Source organism: Panthera leo, chromosome B3, assembly GCF_018350215.1.
Source record: "Panthera leo isolate Ple1 chromosome B3, P.leo_Ple1_pat1.1, whole genome shotgun sequence".
Classification (NCBI taxonomy): Eukaryota; Metazoa; Chordata; class Mammalia; order Carnivora; family Felidae; genus Panthera; species Panthera leo.
In genome coordinates, this window is record NC_056684.1 from 135298698 (window position 1) to 135321161 (window position 22464).

Genomic DNA, 22464 nt, shown 5'->3' on the forward strand with positions numbered 1-22464 from the left:
CCCCAGGGAGGTGAAGGCAACCCCTCGGTACAGATGAGCAAACGACTCAGAGGGAACCAGTGACTGCGCAGGCCCAACGAGGGGAGCTGAGCCCAGTCTGTCGGGACCAAAGCCTGTTCTTTTCCACCACCGTATGTGGCTGCTCTCAAACCGAACAGACAGGACTCCCGTTTCCTCCGGAACTCTGGGGCACAGAGCCTCAGTGACCGTTTCAAGCAGAGCTGCTCATTTCTCGGTGGAGTGGGCCCCAGGGACCTTCTGGGGTCGGTGTCACCTCCTGAACAGCAGAGGGCACCCAAGAGTGCCACCAGCTGGCAGTCCCAGCAGAGCCCCTCTCTGTGTCCATCCAGGCCTCTGCCTCAGTCAGTCCGTGTCAGGGACGGGGTGTCGGTCCGTGTCGGGGATGGCGCGGGAGGAGCAAGCAGTACACCCAGGGTTTCAGGGACCAGCAGCTGAGAGCACAGACGGATGGCGCTCAGTTCAGATCCCAGCTCTGCCCCGCAAAGTAGTTCTGTGGCCTGAACTGACAAGCCCACGCACTTCAGTGTCGAACCTTTCTCATAGGGTCACTGCGAGGGTTAAATTAGCTAAAGTGCTTCGAACAGTGCCTGGTCTGCAGGAAGGGCTGCCTCAGTGCCCAAGCCCCGACAGAGGAAGCTCAGAGAGGAAAGCGACCTGCTCAGGTCACAAGGCAGGGAGCACAGGCAGATCGGAGCCCCGAGCCTTGACCCCAAGCCCCTTCCCTGGCCTCTTCTTTCACACCCACAGGCCTGTGCGCCCCCCAGCTCCACCACACCCCTCCCCCGCTGGCCACCCTCACCCAACCGAGGCTCTGTGGGGAATTATTCCTCCAGGCTCTGAGGAATGTTCCTTTCTCTTCACTTGCCATCTAGATGACTCCATTTTCAATCCAGCTTCCCAATGGACTCCAAGAGGAGCCCTGATTAATTTCCCATAAAACCACAGGCAGAATTGCTCCATCCGTGGTGTGCACCTCCCTCTCCAGGGAGGCCTGGAGTCCCGATGGCCATCTGTCACCTCCAGAGCACGTCACCCATCACCCACAGCTGTCATCAGCTCTGAAGGGTCTCCTGAGCCCTCTGTCCCGATACCCTCCATCAGCCACTGCCCCCACCCCACCCCTGACTCCCGGGGTCAAGAAGACAAGCCTGTGTCATCCAATCACAGCCCAGCTTGCTCTCGTATCGCGTTGGCCAGTTCAGGAGCCAGCCAGAGCCTTGCCCAGAATTGCTCAGCTGGGGTGGCAGAGCCAGGCCTGGGCCTCGGGGTTTCCATCTCAAAATCTTGGCCCTGGGCGGCAAAGCAGGTGGCAGGGAGAGAAAAGGCCTGCAGACACGTGCTGGGCAATCACAACTTACTGCCCCAGCCTCCCTCCCCTCACTCCCTCCCCGTCCCCAAGCCTGCACCAGGCAATGTTTCATTTCTGGGAGGTTCCTGCACTTGGTTTGAATTGGATCCAGGTTAGTGCCATCTGTTGCCTCTGGCTAAGGGGTGTGGGTGTGACCCTGCCCAGAAACAGTCATCTATTAGAGAAACCTGTGGCCCAAACGCTCTGGGGTGGCTCACTCTGCAAGCCTAGTGACCTGACACTGCTTTGAGCTGCTGTGTGGACGGAGCTTACTGCTAAGGTCACAGGCTGAGGCCATAGCCTCTGGCTACCTGGAGGAGAAATTGTCATTCCAAGAATCATTCACCCGTGGATTCCCCATGTAGCAACCCACTTCCCGGAAGGAAAGAAGGAAGGAAGGAAGGAAGGAAGGAAGGAAGGAAGGAAGGAAGGAAGGAAGGGGTCTCAGATGGACTAATTGTCCCTCAAATCTGTTCTCCCCCTTCTTCCACAGTGACAAAGCTTGCACATTGTAGCTGGGCACATGGCTACCCAGAACAGAAAGCACATTCCCCGACTCCCTTGCAGCTCAGTTTGGGACTCAGTCCTGGCCGTGGACAGAGCATCGTGGTATGGCTTCCAGGGCCTTTCCTTAAAGATAACTAAGGCTGTTTCCCCTTGCTTCCTTTTCCTTAGCGCCTCCCCACCCTTATGTCTAGATCTTGGATGTGACGGCTGGAGTCTCAGCAGCACCACTGTGGACCAGGAGGCCCACATCACAGAACCATCAGCTGGAAGAAGTCTGGGTTCTCCCTCTGGGCTTTTCCATGACACGGAAACCAAGTCCCATCTGATTTAAGCCACCGTTACTTCCGGTCTCTGTTGCTACGGCAACCCTCGCACTAACCAAATGGCCTCCCCTCCAGGCTCTGGATTAGAAGAGGGTGAGGTCTGGGAGCACGGAACCGAGATGCCACCCAGGTAGTCTGACGGGGAGCCAGGGGCTCCAGACAGCAGGCCTCCCCGGTCTGCACAGCTGACGCTGAACGTTGAGACAGAAGGCCTGCCTGGGCGTGGACCCCTCCACCCCCACACCCCCCTGTGCCACCCCCACCCTCACTGAGCGGCAGCCCTGGCCACCTCCCCTCAGCAGCCTCCCCGGGTCTGTCCCTGCAGCAGCCCAGGCTCTCCGAGGCAGAGAGAGCCACCTCAGCTGAAGGACAGGACACCTCAAGGAGGTCTCCACCCAGCCCCTTCTTCCCACGCAGAAAGCGTCACTTGGACTGCTTAAATTGCCTGAGGAGCTTACAGGGTAATCACGGCCATTTACAGTACGCTTAACAGGCTGCCTCCAGGAATAGCAGGAGTGGGGCGGAGGAGTGCCGGGGATGTGCCTCCCAGAGAAGGTTCTCTGCATCTGCAGGGAGGAGGAGCCCCCGCTCCGGGAGGATGGAAGGTGGGAGCCCGCAGTGCTTCCACGAGAACAGCCGTGGGGGGATGGGGGCAGGAAAAGGCTCCAGGAAATCCCAGCTTCTGCCCACCCTCCTGGAAGAATGCCAGCCCGGCTCGGTGTGCACGATAAGGAAAATCCAGGGCGCAGCGGTCATGGCCCACCCACAAAACAATTCCTGCTGGCCTAGGACCAAGCCTGCCTGGAGGGTTTGGTCAACACGTTCTTGCTGGCCATGGAGGGGGCTTCCCCACCCCCCAACCCTGCAGGCAGCTCCCGAGCTGATGACACCTGAGTTTGAGGTTTCTCGGACCCGGCAGCATGGGGTCTGATTCCCTCCCCACTGGGGGTCGGTCACCGGGCCCTCGCACCTGTGGCTCGGTGTGGGGCACCCTTACAACAGCACATAGGTAATGCCCATTAGAACCTGTCCCCAGGCCACACCTACACTGATCGCAGGTGTATTCGAACCCTTCACTCACCAGCTCACACCCTTTCAGTGGCTGCTCATGAGCAAGGTCCCCAACTGCACAAGGCATTCCAAGTCCCCCACACCGACCCAGCGGTCTGCAGGTCACACACAAGCCCCCCACGCTGCGGCCCTCTCCCACTCTGCTCACACGACCGCCTGACCTGGGAGCCCCAGGCTGTCCCCCTCAGTCTCGCCCACCAGGGACAGCCCTGCTTCTTGTGCACACTCACAGTCCAGGCCCAGGCTCACCCTTGACCCCAGCCCTGATTCTCCAGGCATGAACACTGAGAGAGACTCCAAGATCCAGTCCAGACGCTCCAGCCCCTGCTAGGGTAACGGGAGCTGTGCCAACAGCTGCCATTCCCGGTGACACCATGAGCCAGGACCCATGCTCATCAGATGTCATCCCAATTAGCTCAACCCCAGACCCTGTGGATAAACCACTTATTACCAACATCTTACAGAAAACAAGCAGAGCTAGATCAAGGGACTTGGTCAAGGCCACATGGCAACGAGAGCCCAGATTCAGATACAACCTCAGTCTGTCCCCCCACCCCCAAAGCCTGTGTTCCTTGCTCTGAAAAAGCCGTCTCAGTGGTGACCTCCCTGACCCCATTAGAACGCCTCACTCTTCTCATGGACTTGACACAAGACATGGCTGCTGACCTCAACTCCTCCCGCCAATTGGGCCTTCTCATCAGGACTGGAGTCATCTCCTGTCCCTTCACAGAGTTGATATCCAATGCCCACAACTCCTGAGAAGAGGAGGATTTCCAGAAGCAAAGTTTAGCCACAATGTCCCTATGGATCTTCCTTCTCATCGGAGGGTTCTAGTGGGACCCAGGGAAACGATGCAAAGGGAAGGGAAATTGACATCATCACTGGCCATTCCAGGCCCAAGGGAAAACGGATGCTGGCATGCTGAGAGAGCCTGGCATTTGGGGGCCACCCAGGAAGCCCATGCTCTATGCCACCTGCTAAATGCCAGACACCCAGGGAAACAGGCCTCGAGACCCCCTCCAGGACAGCCACGTCCAACACCCAGCTCTTCCACAGGGCACGTTCCAACTCTCCTGGCCAAGGTCCATGACTGCTCCATACAAGGTGCTTGTTAGATCCAGGGCCCTCTGGCCATGAACATGTAAGTTAAGCTTAAGGGCTAGGAGCTAGGAGCCCGGGTTGGAGAGACCGGACTGGATGCTGGCTCTGCGACCCACAGGCTGTGTGATGTCAGTCCATCTGCTAAGCTCTCAGTCTCCACTACTGTCTGCAAAGCAGAATGACCAAGGCCACCTTCATGAGCACTGGAAGAAGGAATGTAAGAAGGCATAACCTTGCAGACGGGCTGCCTCTGGTCCGGCAAAGCCAAAGTCCCCACCGGTTCCACCATCACACAAAACAACAACGGACCAAGTCACTAGGGTTCCGGGTTCAAGGCAGCCCGGACAGGCCACACTCATGATCTGGATGGCGGGAACGGGGGCTATACGATGAATCTTCATACAGGCCCAGGACACAGGCAAAGCACTTTTCCTTAAAATTAAACCAGAACTCTCGGCAGGGAATGCTGGGACCAGGCAAAGAGAACTAAGTCACTGTTAACACGAATCTTTCCAAAAAAGCCCTTCTCACATAAATAAACACCTCAGGAAGGCAGTCCCACTTCTCTGGGGCTGCCCAGCCCAGGGAGGTGGGGAGAATGAGTCCTCAAGGACAAGAGGATGTGGCTGGCAGGAAAAGCTCCCGCAGCTAAGCGGGAGGCGCCTGCCCTCCAGAACAGAGCGTACCCCACGAGGTCCAGCCGCCACATTACACATCTCCATGTGTTTGATTAAAGGCCCTTCAATTTCTGTTTGTCTCCTTTGCCCGGTTACATAACTCCCCTTCCCCGCCCGCTGCTCAGCTATTCTACACACACTCCTGCTCTCTAACCACTGTGTTATCGGGACACTTCATCGCCACTCTGTGGGTTTAAGACAACAAAACAAAACCGTCTTGAAGTGGTTGCAGCCACTCTCTCTCCCAGTGAGCACCCTGGGGCTTTTCTTTCCTAACTCTGCTGGTCACAGGAGAGAAAAGGGCCCTCCCAAGAATGTGTGCCCCCACGGAATTCAACTGCTACCTGTCCCAAAGGGCCTAAAAAGATCAGACACTCCCCCGCCCGCCTCCCACCCCATGCAGTGGCCTCCCTGTGACTGCCACCGGCCACAGGCACCAAGCCACATGTGTCCGTACCTTTCATGTAGGCCTCGATCTTCCGGATGAGTTCATAGGACTTGGAGCGGTCAAGCAGGGTCCTGATGGCAGGAAGGGGGTCCAGGACAATGGTCTCAGGGTGCGCATCGATGTATTCCTGAAAGGAAAACACACCTCTTCTGGTTGGAGGTGGGGGACTGACGATGACGTGAGGCTTCCGCAAGATGCCATCCCACGTGCCCTTCCCTCATCCATCCCTCCCTTCCCCCTCCCTCCACCAGCCCTGACTTCCGTCTGGGGGTTCACACAGTCTGGGGAAGCTGCCCCCACGCACTCAGCCACACCGAAATCACATGACATTGGTCAGACCAATCAGCATATTCCACCCTGGCCACTGGTTCAGGAGAGAACATGTGACCAGAGTCGATCCAATCAGAGGCAGGCTCGGAGCTCTCACTAGGAATGCTGGGACAAGACCATCGTCTTCCACACTGGGGAGAAGAGGAAGCACAGAGACTGTGCAGCTGGGAGCAGTCACCCTGAGATGCGAAGGCCAGGCCGGACAAAGCCAAAGCTCAGAAATGGAGCCCAAAGGGAGAAAAACAGAGCTGAGAAAAGGGAGCACAACCAGGTCCTGATCAGCTTGTCTGGCCCCTGGATAAAGCCTCACCTGAAACTAGATCTGCTCCGTGTGTGGACTGCACTCAAGGAGAGTGGCCCGGCACCCTGCTCTGATAAGGATTCTGAGGCAGGGCCAGCGAGAGCGGAACGCCGGCATTCAGTAGAAGGTCTGCGTGAAGGCTTGTTGGCCAACACACCACAGGGCAGCCACCTTGCCTCAAGTGCCCCGGACAACATGCTTCTTCAGTACCTACTAGCTTCAGGGTTAGACTCTGGGCACGCGAGCAGAACTATGGCCAAACCGGCCTTTAAGGAAGTTACGGTCTCCTTGGGAGAAATGACGCTAATGCACATGGGGAACAAGAAACTCTAACAGAATTCAACATGAAACTGAGCAAAATATTTCCAGGAAAGGGAAACAAGGATCCCGGCCCTGCCCCTTGTCACCTCCGTGACTACACAAGCCATGCCACAGCAGTGGGCCAGAGCAGCACATCAGACAGACACAGTAAATGAGACCATCCCTCTGGCCCCAAAACACTGCGTTTCTAAGGATAAAAACATGGAGTGCTGGAGTAACGAGAGAGGGGCTCCGAGAAAAGGCCGGGTGTGAGGGAGGCCACTCACCAGCTGCTGTTATTGTCAGCTGCATTGTGTTCTCCTCCACAGATCTGTTCAAGCCCTACTAAGCCCTGGTGCTTGGGAGTGCGACCTTATTTGGAAATAGTGTCTTTACACATGGAATCAAGCTAAAATGAGACCATACGGGATTAGGATGGCCCCTAATCCATTGACTGGTGTCTTTAAAATGAGGACAATTTGGACAGAGAAACACAAAGGGAGAAGACCATCGGACAAGAGAGACAGTGACCGAAGTCGTGCAGCTACAAGGCAAGGCTGGCCAAGGACTACTGGCCACTGCCAGAAAGTAGGAGAAACGTGGGGTACAGATTCTCTCTTGGTGCCTCCGGAAGGAACCAACCCCGCAGACACCTTGACTTCAGACTTCGAGCCTCCTTAACTGTGAGAGGGAAAAAACAAACTCCCGTGTTTTAAGCCACCCAGTTTGTGGTACTTTGTCAAGGCCACCCCAGGGAATGAATACACCAGCTTAATTCATCCCCCTGCCCGCCCAGTCTACCAGATCCGTCTGCGAGGTCAGCAAAGGCCAAGAAACAAAGCCACAATGCTTCTTTTCAAGTAAGCCTTATCAACAAAAAAGAAAGCTCCATTTGGAATTACTCCCCCCCCACCACCACTTTTTTTTTCAGTGAACCTATTTTGGTTCCTAGTAATCATTTTTAAGAGCTCTCAACACAAAGCCAGAGATTTATATCTCCTTCTCCTCTGAAATCGGCTCCCCCCCTTGTGTTTCCCACCAAAGTATCTGGTTATGGGCTCTTTTTCTTTGAATGTCTAAAAATTTTTTCTGTCCCTAAGGGGTGGCCAGTACATGCTTGTGAGGAGCCCTTCTTCCCATCCTCACATCCACGAACTTCCTGGGGCGGACACGCTCTCATCCCCTCCTCCCTGCACACCCATCCCACAGATGTAAACACAGAAGAGAAGCCACCTTCCTCTTCCCCCTGCAGGAGGCGACTGTCAGCATTCAGCTCAGTGGCTGGCCCACCTCCCCGCTTATACAGAACAAGCCCCCAAGCTGATGAGGGCAAGCCCACATCTGACACCCACAGGGACCACGAAGGCAGGCTGAGAAGGGTCTTGTTTTTTGTTTTTTGTTTTTTGTTTTTAAATTTAAGAGAGAGTGTGTGTGAGCAGGAGAGAGGGGAAGAGGGAGAGAGAGAGAAAAATCTCAAGCAGCCTCCATGCTCAGCACAGAGCCCGGCTCGGAGCTCAGTCCCATGACCTTGGGATGAGGACCTGTGCCAAAATCACGAGGCGGACACTCAACCGACTGAGCCACCCAGGCGCCCCTGGAAAGTGTCCTTAAGGAAGGTGTATCCAGAGATGCCTACAGGCCAGGGACCGTGCCCAGATCCGCTCTCCTACAGCCTCGGCCTCGCCGAAGGGCTTGCAGGCTCCGCAACAGCAACTATCCGTGCCAGCACCACTCTTTTGAACCAGGTCTACACTGCCACAAGAGCATGCCATTCAGGAGACACCAAGATTCCCACATACACATGAAGTCATATCACTGTCTTCACGTAAAAGGTCATTCATTCAACCAACTGCACATCATTCACAGTGCTCAGATCATCGTGCAGAGTACTAGAGACACATGGATGAATGAAAGCCTTTTATGCCTTGCCCTGCTGGATCTGTAACCCTGGCCACTGAATTCATGTTCTGGGTTATGACCTGAGGCACTGAACTACCCCGACACCCCCCCCCCCCCCATCCCAACACTCCGGGAAGCAGCCTAGTGCAGAGGGAAGAGTAAGGGCCCAGGACTCAAGAAACCTATGCCCCCACTGTTATCACCTCCCAAGGTCACCTTGCGCAGGTCATCTGGCTTCTCTGGGTCTCAGTTCCCTCATCTGTGACTTAAAAGCCTAAACTGGAGGAAACTGCCGAGTGGTATGTATGGAGGCAGACTTCAGGGCCACACATGGGGCCTGTTTTAGAACTGGACAGATAGCCACCTGCTAGAGGCATTGTGGGTAAAGGTGGGGACCCACGCACATGCTTGCTGCCTTCCTTCAAAGAGAAGGCAGTATGGTATCAGAGATGCTCACTTTGATGGGCTAGCCCAATTCTCTCCCAGCAACGGAGTCCCATGAAGTCCGGACATGCTCCTTCCTCCCCCTCAAAAATCACCCCCTCCACCCCAGCCAAGCCCCGAGAGGAGTATCCGAGTGGTTGCTGGACCTCGTTCCACTTTTATGCATTAGGGCAGTGACCTTTAAAGAGAGAACTCAGAATCATTAAGACGTGAATTTAAGCCAAACTCACGAGGGAAAGAAATTAGAAGAAACCAAAGGGGAAAATATCTGACAAGCAGGCGCCAACAAGCTTTTGACCCAGGATGAAAGCATCAGTATTAACAGAAGAATTATTCCTAAACACAATCTCTTTTGGGACAAGGACAGAGAGGGCAAAGAAAGAGTTTTTCCAATCGCCCCACTATCCACAAGTGGATTTCCTTCCAAGCCTTTCAGCTTATCTATTGTACCACAGGCCTCATGCATTTTTCACAAGTCTCTTAGAATTACCAAACAAATTGCTGGAAGGGTGAGCGCCCTGTACCGTTTTATCGCCACTCAGAAGAAGAAAGGCCCAAACGGTCTCCATGGCAAATGGTAAACACATGTTCCTTCAGCACGCCTGCCACCGAGCACCTACAAAGGGAGCCTGGACGTTAGGGGGGAGCCTGAAAAGAGGGGAGAGCAGACACAGACGGCCCTGGTCAGGGGGCCAGAGAATGCTGTCCGTTGAGGGGACGAAGGGGCAGAGGCCAGCCAGGTGCCCCCCGACCCAAGGCCCATAGGATGATGATGCCAAGAGGGAAACCGAGCGCTGTCTGCTGGGCTGGGGGAAGTCAACACTTCCCCACTGAGAATGTGAGCCAGATGAGAGGACCGGGGTGAACATCACAGATACCATTTCCTCTGCAGTTCCATTTATGGACAGGAAACGAGCAGGGAGACGCAAGCGTCTGCTCTTATCTAACGGAAAACGCAGGCACAAGTCCCAAGTTCAAATCCTACGTCTACCACTCACCCGAGGTCTGTGAAAAAGAAACCGCAGTTAATCTCTGAGATTCTGTTTCCTGATGCGCAACATGCACGTTCTGAATAAAACCTATGTCAGGGAGCGGCTGAGGGCAGTTAAGACCCGGACGGGAAAGGAGTTGGTAGGTAGAAAAACAAACAGGATTCTCATGACTGGACAACGTGTGGCTTCTCGGCAGCAGACCTGACCCAAGGTCTCTGAGCTCATCCTGCCCTGCCCCCTTCAGCAGACCGAGGGGCATGCCAGCCCTGCCCCTGGGGTCAGTCCTTCTGCTGACGCCCGGAGCACCACACAATCCCCTGCCCTGTGGCAGCCCAGGCTCCAGGGTGCACCCCGCCGTGGACCGCTCGGGTCCTGGCCGAGCCCACGACGCCAGCTGGCTCCTTACAGGGGAGTGAGAGAGGCACCCAGCACAATTCCTGCCCCCTCAATTCTCAGAGGCAGTGGGCACTCTGGCCCACTCCCCCGAAACACTGCAGGCCCCCTTTTAGAAAGGGCTGATTCAGGGGCGCCTGGGTGGCGCAGTCGGTTAAGCGTCCGACTTCAGCCAGGTCCAATCTCGCGTTCCGTGAGTTCGAGCCCCGCGTCAGGCTCTGGGCTGATGGCTCGGAGCCTGGAGCCTGTTTCCGATTCTGTGTCTCCCTCTCTCTCTGCCCCTCCCCCGTTCATGCTCTGTCTCTCTCTGTCCCAAAAATAAATAAAAAACGTTGAAGAAAGGGCTGATTCATTCTGTAGAGATGCATGCCGAAGTGACTTATGATTAAATATGATGTGTGGAATTTGCTTCAAAGTAACCAGGCACAGGGGACGGTGAGGTAAGGCAGAGGCAAGACAAGAGCGGTCATAAGCAGTTAACTCGAGGCTGGGTCCTGAGACCCAGCAGTGTGTTAAGGAGTCCACCAAGTATTTTTAAATTCTCTGCAATAACAGAAAATTAGGGGGGGGGGGGCATGGAGGGAGGGGGCTAAGTAACCAGATGTACCTTTTCTTCAATCCCACACACCTCTCCTGCCAGAGACACGTTCAAACAGCAACACTGTCTTTCCAGAAGGAGCAAGAGGCAGCGAGCCAGATGGGAAACCCAGTGAGAGATTAATTATGGAAAAGATGATAATAAATAAAAATCATCATCATCATAACTTTTCTTTTTTTTTTTGTTTTTTTTTTTAAGTAAAGGTGATTTTTTTTTTTAACATTTATTTATTTTTGAGACAGAGAGAGACAGAGCATGAACGGGGGAGGGTCAGAGAGAGGGAGACACAGAACCTGAAACAGGCTCCAGGCTCTGAGCTGTCAGCACAGAGCCCGACGCGGGGCTCGAACTCACAGACCGCGAGATCATGACCTGAGCCGAAGTCGGCTGCTTAACCGACTGAGCCACCCAGGCGCTCCATAACTTTTAAATAATAGCAGCCACCACATACCCAGGACCAGCTATACACACACTGCCGGGAAATATGGTTTTCAAACACCATGTCCTTTAATATAAAAATCCTACGAGGTGGGACCCCTGGGTGGCACAGTTGGTTGAGTGTCCGACTCTTGATTTCGGCTCAGGTCATGATCTCACGGTCATGGGATTGAGCCCTGCGTCGGACTCCCCACTGGGTATGAATCCTGGATTCTCTTTCTCCCTCTGCCCCTCCTTGGCTTGTATGTACGTGCACTCTAGCTCTCAAAAAACGACAAAAAAATTTCCTGTGACGTGAGAGCCGAAACTATAAAACTCTCAGAAGATTACACTGGTGCGCATCTTCCTGGCCTTGAATCAGACAACAGTTTCTTAGGCATAGTACTAAAAGTACAATCAGGGACGCCTGGGTGGCTCAGTCAGTTAAACGTCCAACCTCGGCTCAGGTCATGGCCTAGCGGTTCGTGAGTTCAAGCCCCGCATCGGGCTCTGTGCGGACAGCTCAGAGCTTAGAGCCTGTTTCAGATTCTGTGTCTCCCTCTCCTCTCTGCCCCTCCCCTGCTCCCGCCCTGTGTCTGTGTGTGTGTGTGTGTGTGTGTGTGTGTGTGTGTGTGTGTGTGTCTCAAAAATAAGTAAACATTAAAAAAAAAAAATCTAAAAGTACAATCAATCAAGAAAAGAAAAAATAAACTGGACGTCATCGACATTAAGAGCTTTTGTGAGTCAAGGACACCACCCACCTCAGACCTGGCACACAGGCCTCATCTCATCACACCTGTGACCCAGCCACTGAAAGGCCTCCTGCTGGACCGTGTGTGTGCCTGAGAGCCCAGCCGGGCACTTCCTCACCTCTGGCCTCCATGGCAGGAGTGGGAGATTCAAGCCCAGTGGATGGTTCTAGAAATCTCCCCTGTAGAGGTGGGGAGCTAGGATGGAGGAAGGAGCACCACACAGGGCACTGGGAGCCCCTTCTCCTCTCTAGGCCTCTTCCTCCTCTATAAGGTGGAAGCCAATCCTGTGAAGAGGTTCCATGCATGGGAGCGGGGGGCTGCTGGACCTGGGGTAGAATCCTGCCTTCCCTACTTGCGACTCTGGGCCTCCATAAGCCTCAGTCCTCTTCTGTGAAATGGAGAGGGTCGCAGCCCCTACCTCCTGGGATGTTTTTTTAAAACAATTTATTGACCACATACCATGCAGTTTACCTACTTAAAGCTTACAATCCAATGGCTTCCAATATGTGACAGAGTTGTGCAACCAAAAGCATAGTTATAAGATATTATCATCACTTCAAAAAAAAAAATCCCATACCTTTTAGCTATCAGCTTCAATTCACCCATTCCTTCCAGCCCCTGGAAACCACTTTTTGCCTCTAGACACTTGCCTATTCTGGACATTTCTTCTTCTTCTTCTTTTTTTTTTTTAATTTTTTTAAAGACAGAGCACAAGCAGGGGAGGGGCACAGAGAGAGACAGAGAGACAGAGACAGAGAGAGAGAGAGAGAGACACAGAATCTGAAGCAGGCTCCAGGCTCTGAGCGCTGTCAGCACAGAACCCGACGCGGGGCTCGAACTCACAGACCGTGAGATCATGACCCGAGCCGAAGCTGGACGCTTAACCGACTGAACCACCCAGGTGTCCCTGGACATTTCTTATAAATGGAATGAATGCAGTCTTTTGTGACTGGCTTCTTTCACTTAGCATAACGTTTTTAGGGTTCACTCATGCTGTAGCACGTGTCGCTGCTTCATTGTGTTTGATGGCTGAGCAATATTCCACTGTGTGGATATACCGCCTCTGTTGATGTGTTCAACAGCTAACGGGCATCGGGTTTATTTTCATCTTGTGGCTACTATGAATTAAGCTCCTGTGAACATTTGTACACAGGTTTTTGTGTAGATGAACGTTTTCGTGTCTCTTGGATTATATACCATATATTCTTGGGTTAAGAATACAAAAGATTGCAAAACTTCTCAGTTCCTCAAGCATGGATATTTTAGGTAGTAATCATAACAATCTGCCATGGCAGACAGGGACACCTGGGTGGCTCAGTCAGTTGAGCATTCGACTCTTGATTTTAGCTGAAGTCATGATCTCATAGTTCGTGAGTTCGAGCCCTGCGTCAGGCTCTGTGCTGACAGTGCAGAGCCTGCTTGGGATTCTCTCTCTCAAAATAAATAAATAAATTAATTAATTAATTAATTAATTAATTTTAAAGCCCACCATGGTATACTAATAAACCATTTTTCTGGTTTCTAAAAGCTACAATCACACAAAACGCTAGATTTGACTCACAAAGCAAACTCTGTGGTCTATAGAGTAAACACCTGTATTTTTATTCCCATTTTATAGATGAAAACACTGAGCATCTGAGAGGCCAAGTGACTGGCCCAAAGCCACGCAATCAGCTGCGGCTTTGTCAGGATTCAAAACCAGCCATTACAGTGTCAAACCCAAGGCCCCTGCAGTGCACCCTGTCACCTCCCCAAACACAAGTTATGTGGCTGAAGTGCTTTAATTCCCAGAAAGTCTAAGGACCCATTTCGAATCTAAGTGCTGGAGAACCTGTGCACAACTCAGTCAAGCAGGCCTAGAACAGGAAAAGAGAGAGCTGAAGCCTGGGGCCAGCAGTGGGAGGACAAGAACGAAGAGCCTTAGAACTGCCCAGACCACCCACCCCCACCCCCCCGTGGACCAAGCAGTCTGGGTCTCTGGGAGGCCGCCTATTTGAACGATGGCTTCCTGAGTAGTCCTATCTAAGCACTTACAGAGGAAACCTTAAGCAAGCACTGTGGGGACAGCAAGCCCTGCCTGTTCTTCGGGACTCTAAATGTCCAGAACTCTCAATCTCCAGAGAGGTGGGACAGGAAGCAGCATGGTGAATGCTAAGAAGGAGTCGCCTGCAGGGCCGGGCAAGCTAAGTGCCAGGTTCCCCTGCCAAGCATTCTGCATGTTAACCTGAAGGCTGGAGGGAGAGGCAGAGATGCTTTCTAAGAGGAGAATTTTAGGATTGAAGTCGGTTTCAGAAAAACCCTGCTGGCCAGGAATGGTGTGGGAAGACTGGACTGGAAGCCATTCACGGAACAGGGAGTTGAGGGCATCCAACACGTCGGAGAAAGTTCATCTTCTAGTTTGGTAACCAGCCTCCTTCCTTCCAGGGTCCTTGTTCCCCTCCCCCAGGAAGATGTCACACGGGAGGACAGAAGTCCTCACTGAGAGTGGAAAGAGAAAGAAGGGGCAGGACAGGTTGGGCACAGGCAGGGAAGGAGTGGGGAGCCCACGAGTGGCTCTAGGGAGCAGTCCTGCTCTACAGTTTGATCTGGTGGTAGATACAAGGTGTATCTGGTTTGCGAAACCTATCATGCACTCACTTATACCTACGGTTTTCTGCATATGTGTTATACTTCACCTTATTAAAAAAAAGGGGGGGGGGTGGGGGAGAACGAAAGCACTGAACTAAGCAGGGAAGCAAGGACCTGCTCCCTGCTCTCAGTATAGCCTGCCTTGTCTTCACCTTCTCTGGGACTCCAGCCTTCTACGTGGAGCGGATCAAGGATGGGAAATGGGGCACAATTCCACCACACCTCCCCAGGGCCACGGCAGCCATCACCACAGATCACGGCAGCGATCAGCTGGGGATCACAGCACGTGGGATTCAGAATCCTGATCATCACTCGGTTCCAGAAGTTAGATAAGCATGGGCACTCAGGGTGAATCCCACGTGCCATGCACAGAACAAGCTCTCCAGGCTGATTCCGTGAGTCAGGGTTGGCGTGTTTTAATTAGTGCTTAGTCACCAAACGAATGCTGGGGAAGACCTGCGGCCGGTGGAAATTACTCACAGGGGTTTTTATGGGAAAGAGGTAACCCTGGGCTTACTCAACATAATCTCACTCCTTCTGACTCTTCCTGATAGCACAACCCACGCCCAGACCTTCCAGCTGATGACCACGAAGGCTGCCCTTTGAACTAGCTCCTTCCACACCAAGTGCTGGATGAAAGCGAGGAAGCTTCCGGTTCCTAAAGTCTTAACACCAAGATGGAGGTCCCGGCAAGATGTTACAATGAGTTATTTATTATTAATAACTACGGTAATGATGGTGATGATAGCAGCTAACTTTTCCTGCATGCCCACCAAGTACTGGATAGTGTTCTACACACTTTCAGGATCCGACACATTTATTCCTTACAACCAGCCTACGCACTAGGTCCTATTAGCAGCCCCACTGGACAGACAGAAACAAAGACTCAGAGCGCCTCAGTACCTGGCCCAGGCTCTCCAAGAAAGGAAGCAGCCACGATGGCATCTGAATCCAGGCCATCTGGTTTCAGAGCCCTCTAGTTGGCTCGGGGAGGCCTGGCCAAAGGAAAAGCATCTAAATTTTAGCCATGGCCAGGATTTCTCATGTGTGTTCTTATAAAATTTATGTTAAAAAAAGAAAAGTACATCATTCTCGTGTGCTGTCAACCCAAGCCTCGGCTGTGAGCCTGGTGGCACAGCCTGTGAGATCAAGCACGCGGCCTCTGGTGCGAGGACAAGGTAAAGCACCCGAGAAAAAATGGCAATAGAGTCTGCAAGTTCCTTTGCCAGAGGAAGAGTCACAGACGGTCAGACCTCGCAAGACCTAAGGGCCCCTTAGCCCGTCTTTCCAGAAAGGTGAAAGGAAGTAGAAACAAGCCCGAGGGCACACAGCGAAGCGGCAGAGATGAGCCCACAACCCCATCTCCTCCTCCTGGCACCCCAGGGCCACCCTGGTTCACTCTGCTCCCAAAGGCCCCAAGGAGCCAACACGTTGGGCCAGAGTCTCTGCTTCTATTCCTGAGCCCGGATCAAGACAAACTAACAACAGCCACAAGACAGCCACCTCTCAGGAGAATAAGCAAATGATCGGGCCAGATGCCGGAGTCCACAAAGGCCTCTGGGATGAAGATCCATGCAGCACCAAGGGAAGGACACGTGCAGAATTCTCAGGGCCAGCACGTGCGTCTCCGGACGCACAGGATGCCTGCGGTGAAGGCGGGGGACCCCCGGAGGGAGGACAAACAGATACAACGGTGTCATGAGCAATCACACCATCAAAGGCACAGTACGCTTCTGCAGATAGTGAACCCCATTCCCGGGAGACTAGCTCCACAGGAGGATGAGGTCATGAGCCGTGCTGAGCAAAGCTTTCTGGGGAGGACAGCTAACGAATCCTCTGCGCAGACTACTGAAGCCATGAAATCAACCGCTGTTCACGGACGTGAAATCATCTGAAGCCAGGGTCAAATGTCCCCCAGGCTAAGCCTTCCCGGCACCACCCAGAATACATGCCTGTTCATTACACCTTACAGAAAATCACATACCACAGACATCCTGAGGAATCCACGCTAGACCCAAGTGCCTGGATGCATCAGACTGTGCCAGGCAGCCAACCATGGCCCTAGCCAGACCAAAGCACCCACGGCTGTTCAAGAATCACAAGCCAGGGGTCTGAAGAGGTAGCCAGGGCTGGCATGGGGCTGGGGCTGGAGATTCATGCAGCTGAACCTTGGGAGTAGGCTCCCAGAGGCCAAGAGAAGGTTGTGGCAGCACCTGGTCCATACCAGGGACAGAACTGCCAAGTCCTGCCACACATGGTGCCATTCGCAGTCTACCACTGAGCTGTGCAGTACACACACCATGTAACAGTCCCTGACCATCAGTCGAGGCTTTTTTGCCTTCCAGTCACTGGCTGACCATCTCTTTCAGCCCAGCTGCACCTGGGTGATCCCGATTCCAATACAAAGGACCCTAAGACACTGTGAAAATTAAGGTAGAGGCAGAATTAAGAAATTGGCTTCAGGGCGCCTGGGTGGCTCAGTTGGTTAAGCGTCCGACTTCGGCTCAGGTCACAATCTCGCGGTATGTGGGTTCGAGCCCCACGTCGGGCTCTGTGCTGACTGCTCGGAGCCTGGAGCCTGTTTCAGATTCTGTGTCTCCCTCTCTCTCTGACCCTCCCCCGTTCATGCTCTGTCTCTCTCTGTCTCAAAAATAAAATAAACGTCAAAAAAAAATGTTTTTTTAAATAATAAAAAAGAAATTGGCTTCAAGTCCTAAGACTGCCATTAACTTTATGCATACTTCTGAAAGCCACCTAAGTCACTTGTATCTTAGTTCTCCCATCTAAAAACCAGTAGGTTGCAATGATGCATTTATATCCTTTCTGACTTTCCAGTCCTAGGATTCTTTGATACTTTGAAGTGATAAGTGAACAAAAAAAGCTCTTTGGGTCCTGGAGCCCAGGGCCTGCTGCCCTCAAGCAAGTACACAGTGTAAGAACTACACAGAACCCAGTCTTGTTAGGACAATGACACACATTCCCACAACAGTAGAGGGAAGGACAGGAACACGAATGGCGGATAGCCAACGGCTCCACATCAGGGACAGACATCAGTTCGCTAGCTTGAGCAAGACCACATGTACCGGGACTGCCTTTCTGTGCAGTGACTAAGATAACCCTCCATTCCTTACAGACCCAGCCCTGGTATGTAGAGGGCACCTCCTCACCCGCTACGTCTCTGACTTTTCTAAAATGGCTCCTTGGGGAGAGCTGGCCTTCCACGCCCACAGACACCTTGGTCTTAATCGGCCCTCATTTGTATTCTGGGGAGCTCGCCAGTGTCTGAGACCTCAGCCTGAGGCCTCCCAGAGAACACGAGGCCAGGAAGAGACGGAGCTCCTGAGGAGAGAGAGAGAGAGAGAGAGAGAGAGTGTGTGTGTGCGCGCACGCGCGCACATCGGGGTGGGGGGCACCTCTGCAGCTACAGGGCAGTCGCATTCCGCCCACCCTCACTGGGGGCTCCCCTAAGTGTGGAGAGATGTAAAGGTGACTGGTGAGGACAGAGTAGGGAAGCACTGCCATATGGGAATATGCAGGGATGCGGGTCATGGCACTCATCTGGCCGTGGGGGGAGGGGGGTGGAGGGAATAGACAGGGTTTCCGGAGGCCAGTGCTGCTGGAGGCATAAGGGTCACCGGCATGGGCCACAAGGAGAAAAGGCATTCCAGGCAGAGGGGACAGCAAACGCAGAGGCACGGGGTGAGGGAGGCCGGCATGGCTGGGCAGACATAGGTCTCAAAGGGGAGGTTACGTAAGGCAGAAAGCAGGACAGACAGCTGGAGATACACCAGCCAGGGAGTCTGGATGTGATCCTAAAGCAACAGGGTCCTGTGCCGGGGAGTGGCGGGGCCAGCTTTGAGTTTTGCAGTGACCAGTCCATCAGCACGTGAGGCCCAGGGGCCGAACTTGGAAGGGATGGGCCTGAGCAGTGTGTCCAACACAGCCGGCATTAGGGACATGTGTGCCAGACTCAGCCGTGCAGGAAGGACGGAGCTACTGCCTGACCTCTGGCATGATTTGACAGAGCCGGTGAGAGGAAAATGATGCCCTCTGCCCCTCAGCGTACTTGCTCTCCAGACCCGTTATTTAAACCCGTGAGCTCGGGCTGGGGTGTTCAGGCCCTCACAGCACAGGGAGTTCTGGAGAGAAAGGCGAGGTATGAACACAGGAGCACCAGACAGAAGCGAGGTGGCCTGGGGTCAAGGTCCAGACAGGCTGCGTGAGCCTGGCACAGACACTGCCCTTGCCAGGGCCGAGTGCCAGTGGCAAACACAACGGGATGGGGGTACGGTGAGGGTCTGGCACCCCCTGATATTCCAGAACTCTATGCCAAATTAAACCAATGAGAAGCATTTCCAAAGGGGGGGGGGGGGGGGCGGGACACAGACCAGCTCTAGGTTGGTGGGAATGTAAACTGGTACAACCTTATGGGAAGACACTGGGCACCAGCCGAAATTAAGAACACACAACCTTGGCATTTCCATTCCCAGGTATTCATCCCACGGAACTCCCCACGTGTGCACGCAGATTCGCATACAGATTATTTCATCACTATGGCTTGTTCCTGAAACATCAGTGGGGAGCTGGTTAAGAAAAGGATTTAAAGCAGTACCATGCAGCCATGAAACAGAACGAGGCAGCCTGAAGGGCTGATGTGAAGTCATTTCCAAGATCCAGTGTCAGAACAATGGCTTTGTGTGGGGAAGGGAAGACCATCTTTGTTCAGACACACGGGAGCCCCTGAAAAGGTTCAAGGCTGTTGGGGAGCCGACTGTGGCTGCGCCTAAGATGGGAAGGGGCCGACTGGGCAGCAGAGGTGGGAGGAGACGGTCAGGACCACTGAGAGCCACACCTAAGGAATCCACCAGAATCACAGTCCATGAGATGACTGGAAAGGTTCACTGGCCCAGGCTGGGCACGAGGTGGGAGAAACACTGGGGCATTCGGGAGGGGCAGACAAAGCTCCTATGGAGCAGAGGGCCAGCAAGGACCACCCCCGCACCCGTCCCTGCTGACGAACAGAATGGTCACAGCACAAGGGGTTCAGGAGGGACAAGGAGAGGTCGGAGCAGCCAGGACCCTGTCCCCACAGTGAGCTGTACAGACTCATACCGCTGATGGGACATCAGACCCTTTCCAGATGAGGGGAGGGGAGGTGCTGTGAGAGGGCCTGAGCGCCCCACAGACCACGGGTTCTCCTGGGCGTGGGGCTCTGCACGCTAGCCTCGGTGTCCCCGCCTTTGGCCTCCAAGTCACGTGTCCCCCAAAGCCAGATGTCCCCCACGACTGTCTGTCCATCTGGGTCATCTTCCCAGACAATCTAATGTCATGTGCCTCACTCGGCCACCTGGCGAGCAGCGTGAGCACGACAGTGTGGTCCCCACGGGTGAGAAACTGTTGTTCGCAGTGCTGACAGAAAAGCCTATGGAGAAATTAGCTCCCGCCAAAACATCACCCCAAATGCTGAGGAAGAAAGGGCTGGAAGTAAACAGAAGGCTATTATTTGAGACGGCAAATGCCTTCTCCCCGCTGTTCCCAGGCCCCATGGAAAACAATCCCTCCCTTTCTATCCCCAGACTTCAGCACCAAACTTATACACGTTCTCCATCTTCCGTCAGCAGAGGCTGGCACAGTGCCTGGCCAGGCTGTTCACCCTGACGAATGTCACATGTTCTGTCACAGCGCCTACGGACCTGGGAAAGGGGCCTGCGGGGCTGGGTGCTGGTCAGAAGGCACCCCTCCCAGGCTGATGCTAAACCAGGAGAGACTAGCATTTCCATTAAGGGGTCGCTGTGGGGGCCACAGGGGGGTCCCAGCAGTCACCTGACCCCACGGTCAGAGCTGGCAGCTGAGCAAAGTGAGGACCAGAAGGGGCTGCCCGGTCCCGGGTCACACAGCAGCTGCCGCACTCCTCAAGCACCTGTCTTAAGCCCCGTGCGCCCCCTCCACACACGCAGGCCCACATGCCCACCTGCTCCCCATGCCCGTCCCCACAATGCTCAGGTGAGGCTATGGAGCCACCCTGCCCTCGGGCCACTTCCCAGGATCCAGGCCAAAGGGCTGCTTGGCCTGCCCTACACGCCCACCCTCCCCCAGCCCTGCAGCCAGAGCTGAACTCTCAGTTCCCAGAACAAGCCAAGGCCTACCCGATGCCCACGGGCTCCCCTGCGCTTTGCTGGGGGGGTGCCAGCGTTAGTCACAGAACTCGGGGTACCCACACTGCTGTCGGTGGGGGTAGAGGAGTCGTGTGGAACCAGTGCAGGCTTTGCAGCACGCTGCTGAACTCTGGGAAGGCCAAGGGCCACTCTAGCCAGAGGTGCCTGGGCCCCCACCTCTGTGCTCAGCCGCCCCAGCCTCCCCGCCTCCAGTACAGGCCCCAGCCGCACACGACAGGGAGCCACTGCTGCCACACCACACCCCGTGGCAGTGACCATGGGGCCGCAGACCACTGACTTCCCAGTGTCCTTTTCGGCCCTGCTCTAACCAGCAGGCATTGGGTATGCTCGCTTTGTATGCTCTTCCCCTGGGCAAGTGCTTCAGCCTCACCGGCTTATTCAGTGTCCTCTGTGCTTGTCCTGCCAAAGAGCCTGGTAGACGCGCCCCCCTGGCCGGCTCCACGATCACCCCTCAGTCAAAAGGCCTTAAATTTCGACCTCAGTCCCAGTTGTCAACTCCTCAGAGAGGCTGCAGGATGAAGTGGCAAGAACTTCCCTGTTAGACAAGCCTTGAGTTTCCTTCTTCCTAGAACTTCCCATAATTGGAGATTGTGTTCCTTTTTCCTATTTGCTTGTGTTTTGTTTGCATTCTCCTTCCCCACACCCTGCATACACACACACAGATACACCTCTGTGGGGGCAGAGGCCCAGTCCACCTCATCTGTCTTATTGATCACTGTACCTGCAACTTCTTTGAGGATTTCTGGCACACAGGAAGTGCTCAACTAAGACTCGTTGAATGAATGACATTAACAGATCTTCAATGACTGATCTTAGAGATCAATGAACAGGCTGAGAGGCGCAGGCTGGGTCAGGGGCTAGAAGCAAGTGGGTGTGGGCGGTGGGAGGCCTGAGACAGTGGGCATGGACCCCACCAGCATGAGCTGTGCAGGGAGGGGCTCAGAGAAGGAGGGTCCTCATGCCTCGGAGGACCGAGGTCAGCAGAGGCCGGCTTGGCTGGTGAGAAGCTTTGTGATTTACCAAAGGTGAAGGAAACCACAACGGCTTAACTGTGAGCGTACAGCATACCCTAACCCTAACTCTAACCCTAACCCTAAGAGCATACGGGGAACGTGGAAGCCAAGTCAGGAAGTCATGGCCCCAAAACAGGCCAGGAGGAGGATGGAAGAAGGCGAGCTTTCTGCTACAGGTGTTACCAAAGGAAGAATCCACGAAGACTCCAGACCTCCTGGCCTGAAGAGCCCAATCTCCAAAACTCAGATACTATATCCAATGAGGGCTCAGTATCCACGCTTTTAAATCAGAAGGGCTTCACTTACCCACCGGAGCTCTCACAGCTGCCAGAAAGGCAGGGGTCTCGACCCAGGGGCAAGCCTGCCCCCAGGAGACACGCAGCAGTGTCCGGAGACAGTTTTGGCTGTCACAATTGAGGGTGGCGCTCCTGGCACTTAGTGGGCGGTGCACAGGATGGCCCCACAGTACAGAATCATCCAGCCTAACAAGTCAACAGTGCCGAGGCTAAGGAACCCTGAAACTACGTGCATAAAAGTTCCTTCGTCAACCCTGGAAAAATTTATTATTAATAAACGTTAGGATTTCTGAAACCCAATGCACCTCAAACCCTGACTGCCTCCCTCCCCCGCCCCACCCCACCCCCCCCCCCACACACACTTGGCCAGTGTGCTGGGTCAGAGCTCAGGCTCCCAGGGCAGCCGGCCCCTCCCACTGTACCGCCTGG

The 22464-nt window shown here is 54.1% G+C and overlaps 1 protein-coding gene across 5 annotated transcripts in view; it reads right to left on the reverse strand.

Moving 5' to 3' along the window:
- ITPK1 (inositol-tetrakisphosphate 1-kinase) overlaps positions 1-22464 on the reverse strand; it is a 179395-nt gene that overhangs the window by 43571 nt on the left and 113360 nt on the right. For 4 of the 5 annotated variants that reach the window (XM_042944141.1, XM_042944143.1, XM_042944140.1 and 1 more), the window contains one exon: positions 5506-5623. In XM_042944141.1, coding sequence (XP_042800075.1) covers positions 5506-5623 — 118 coding nt within the window. Of the gene's footprint in view, positions 1-5505; positions 5624-22045; positions 22131-22464 lie in introns of those variants that run through there. The other variant, XM_042944144.1, reaches the window with a different exon arrangement.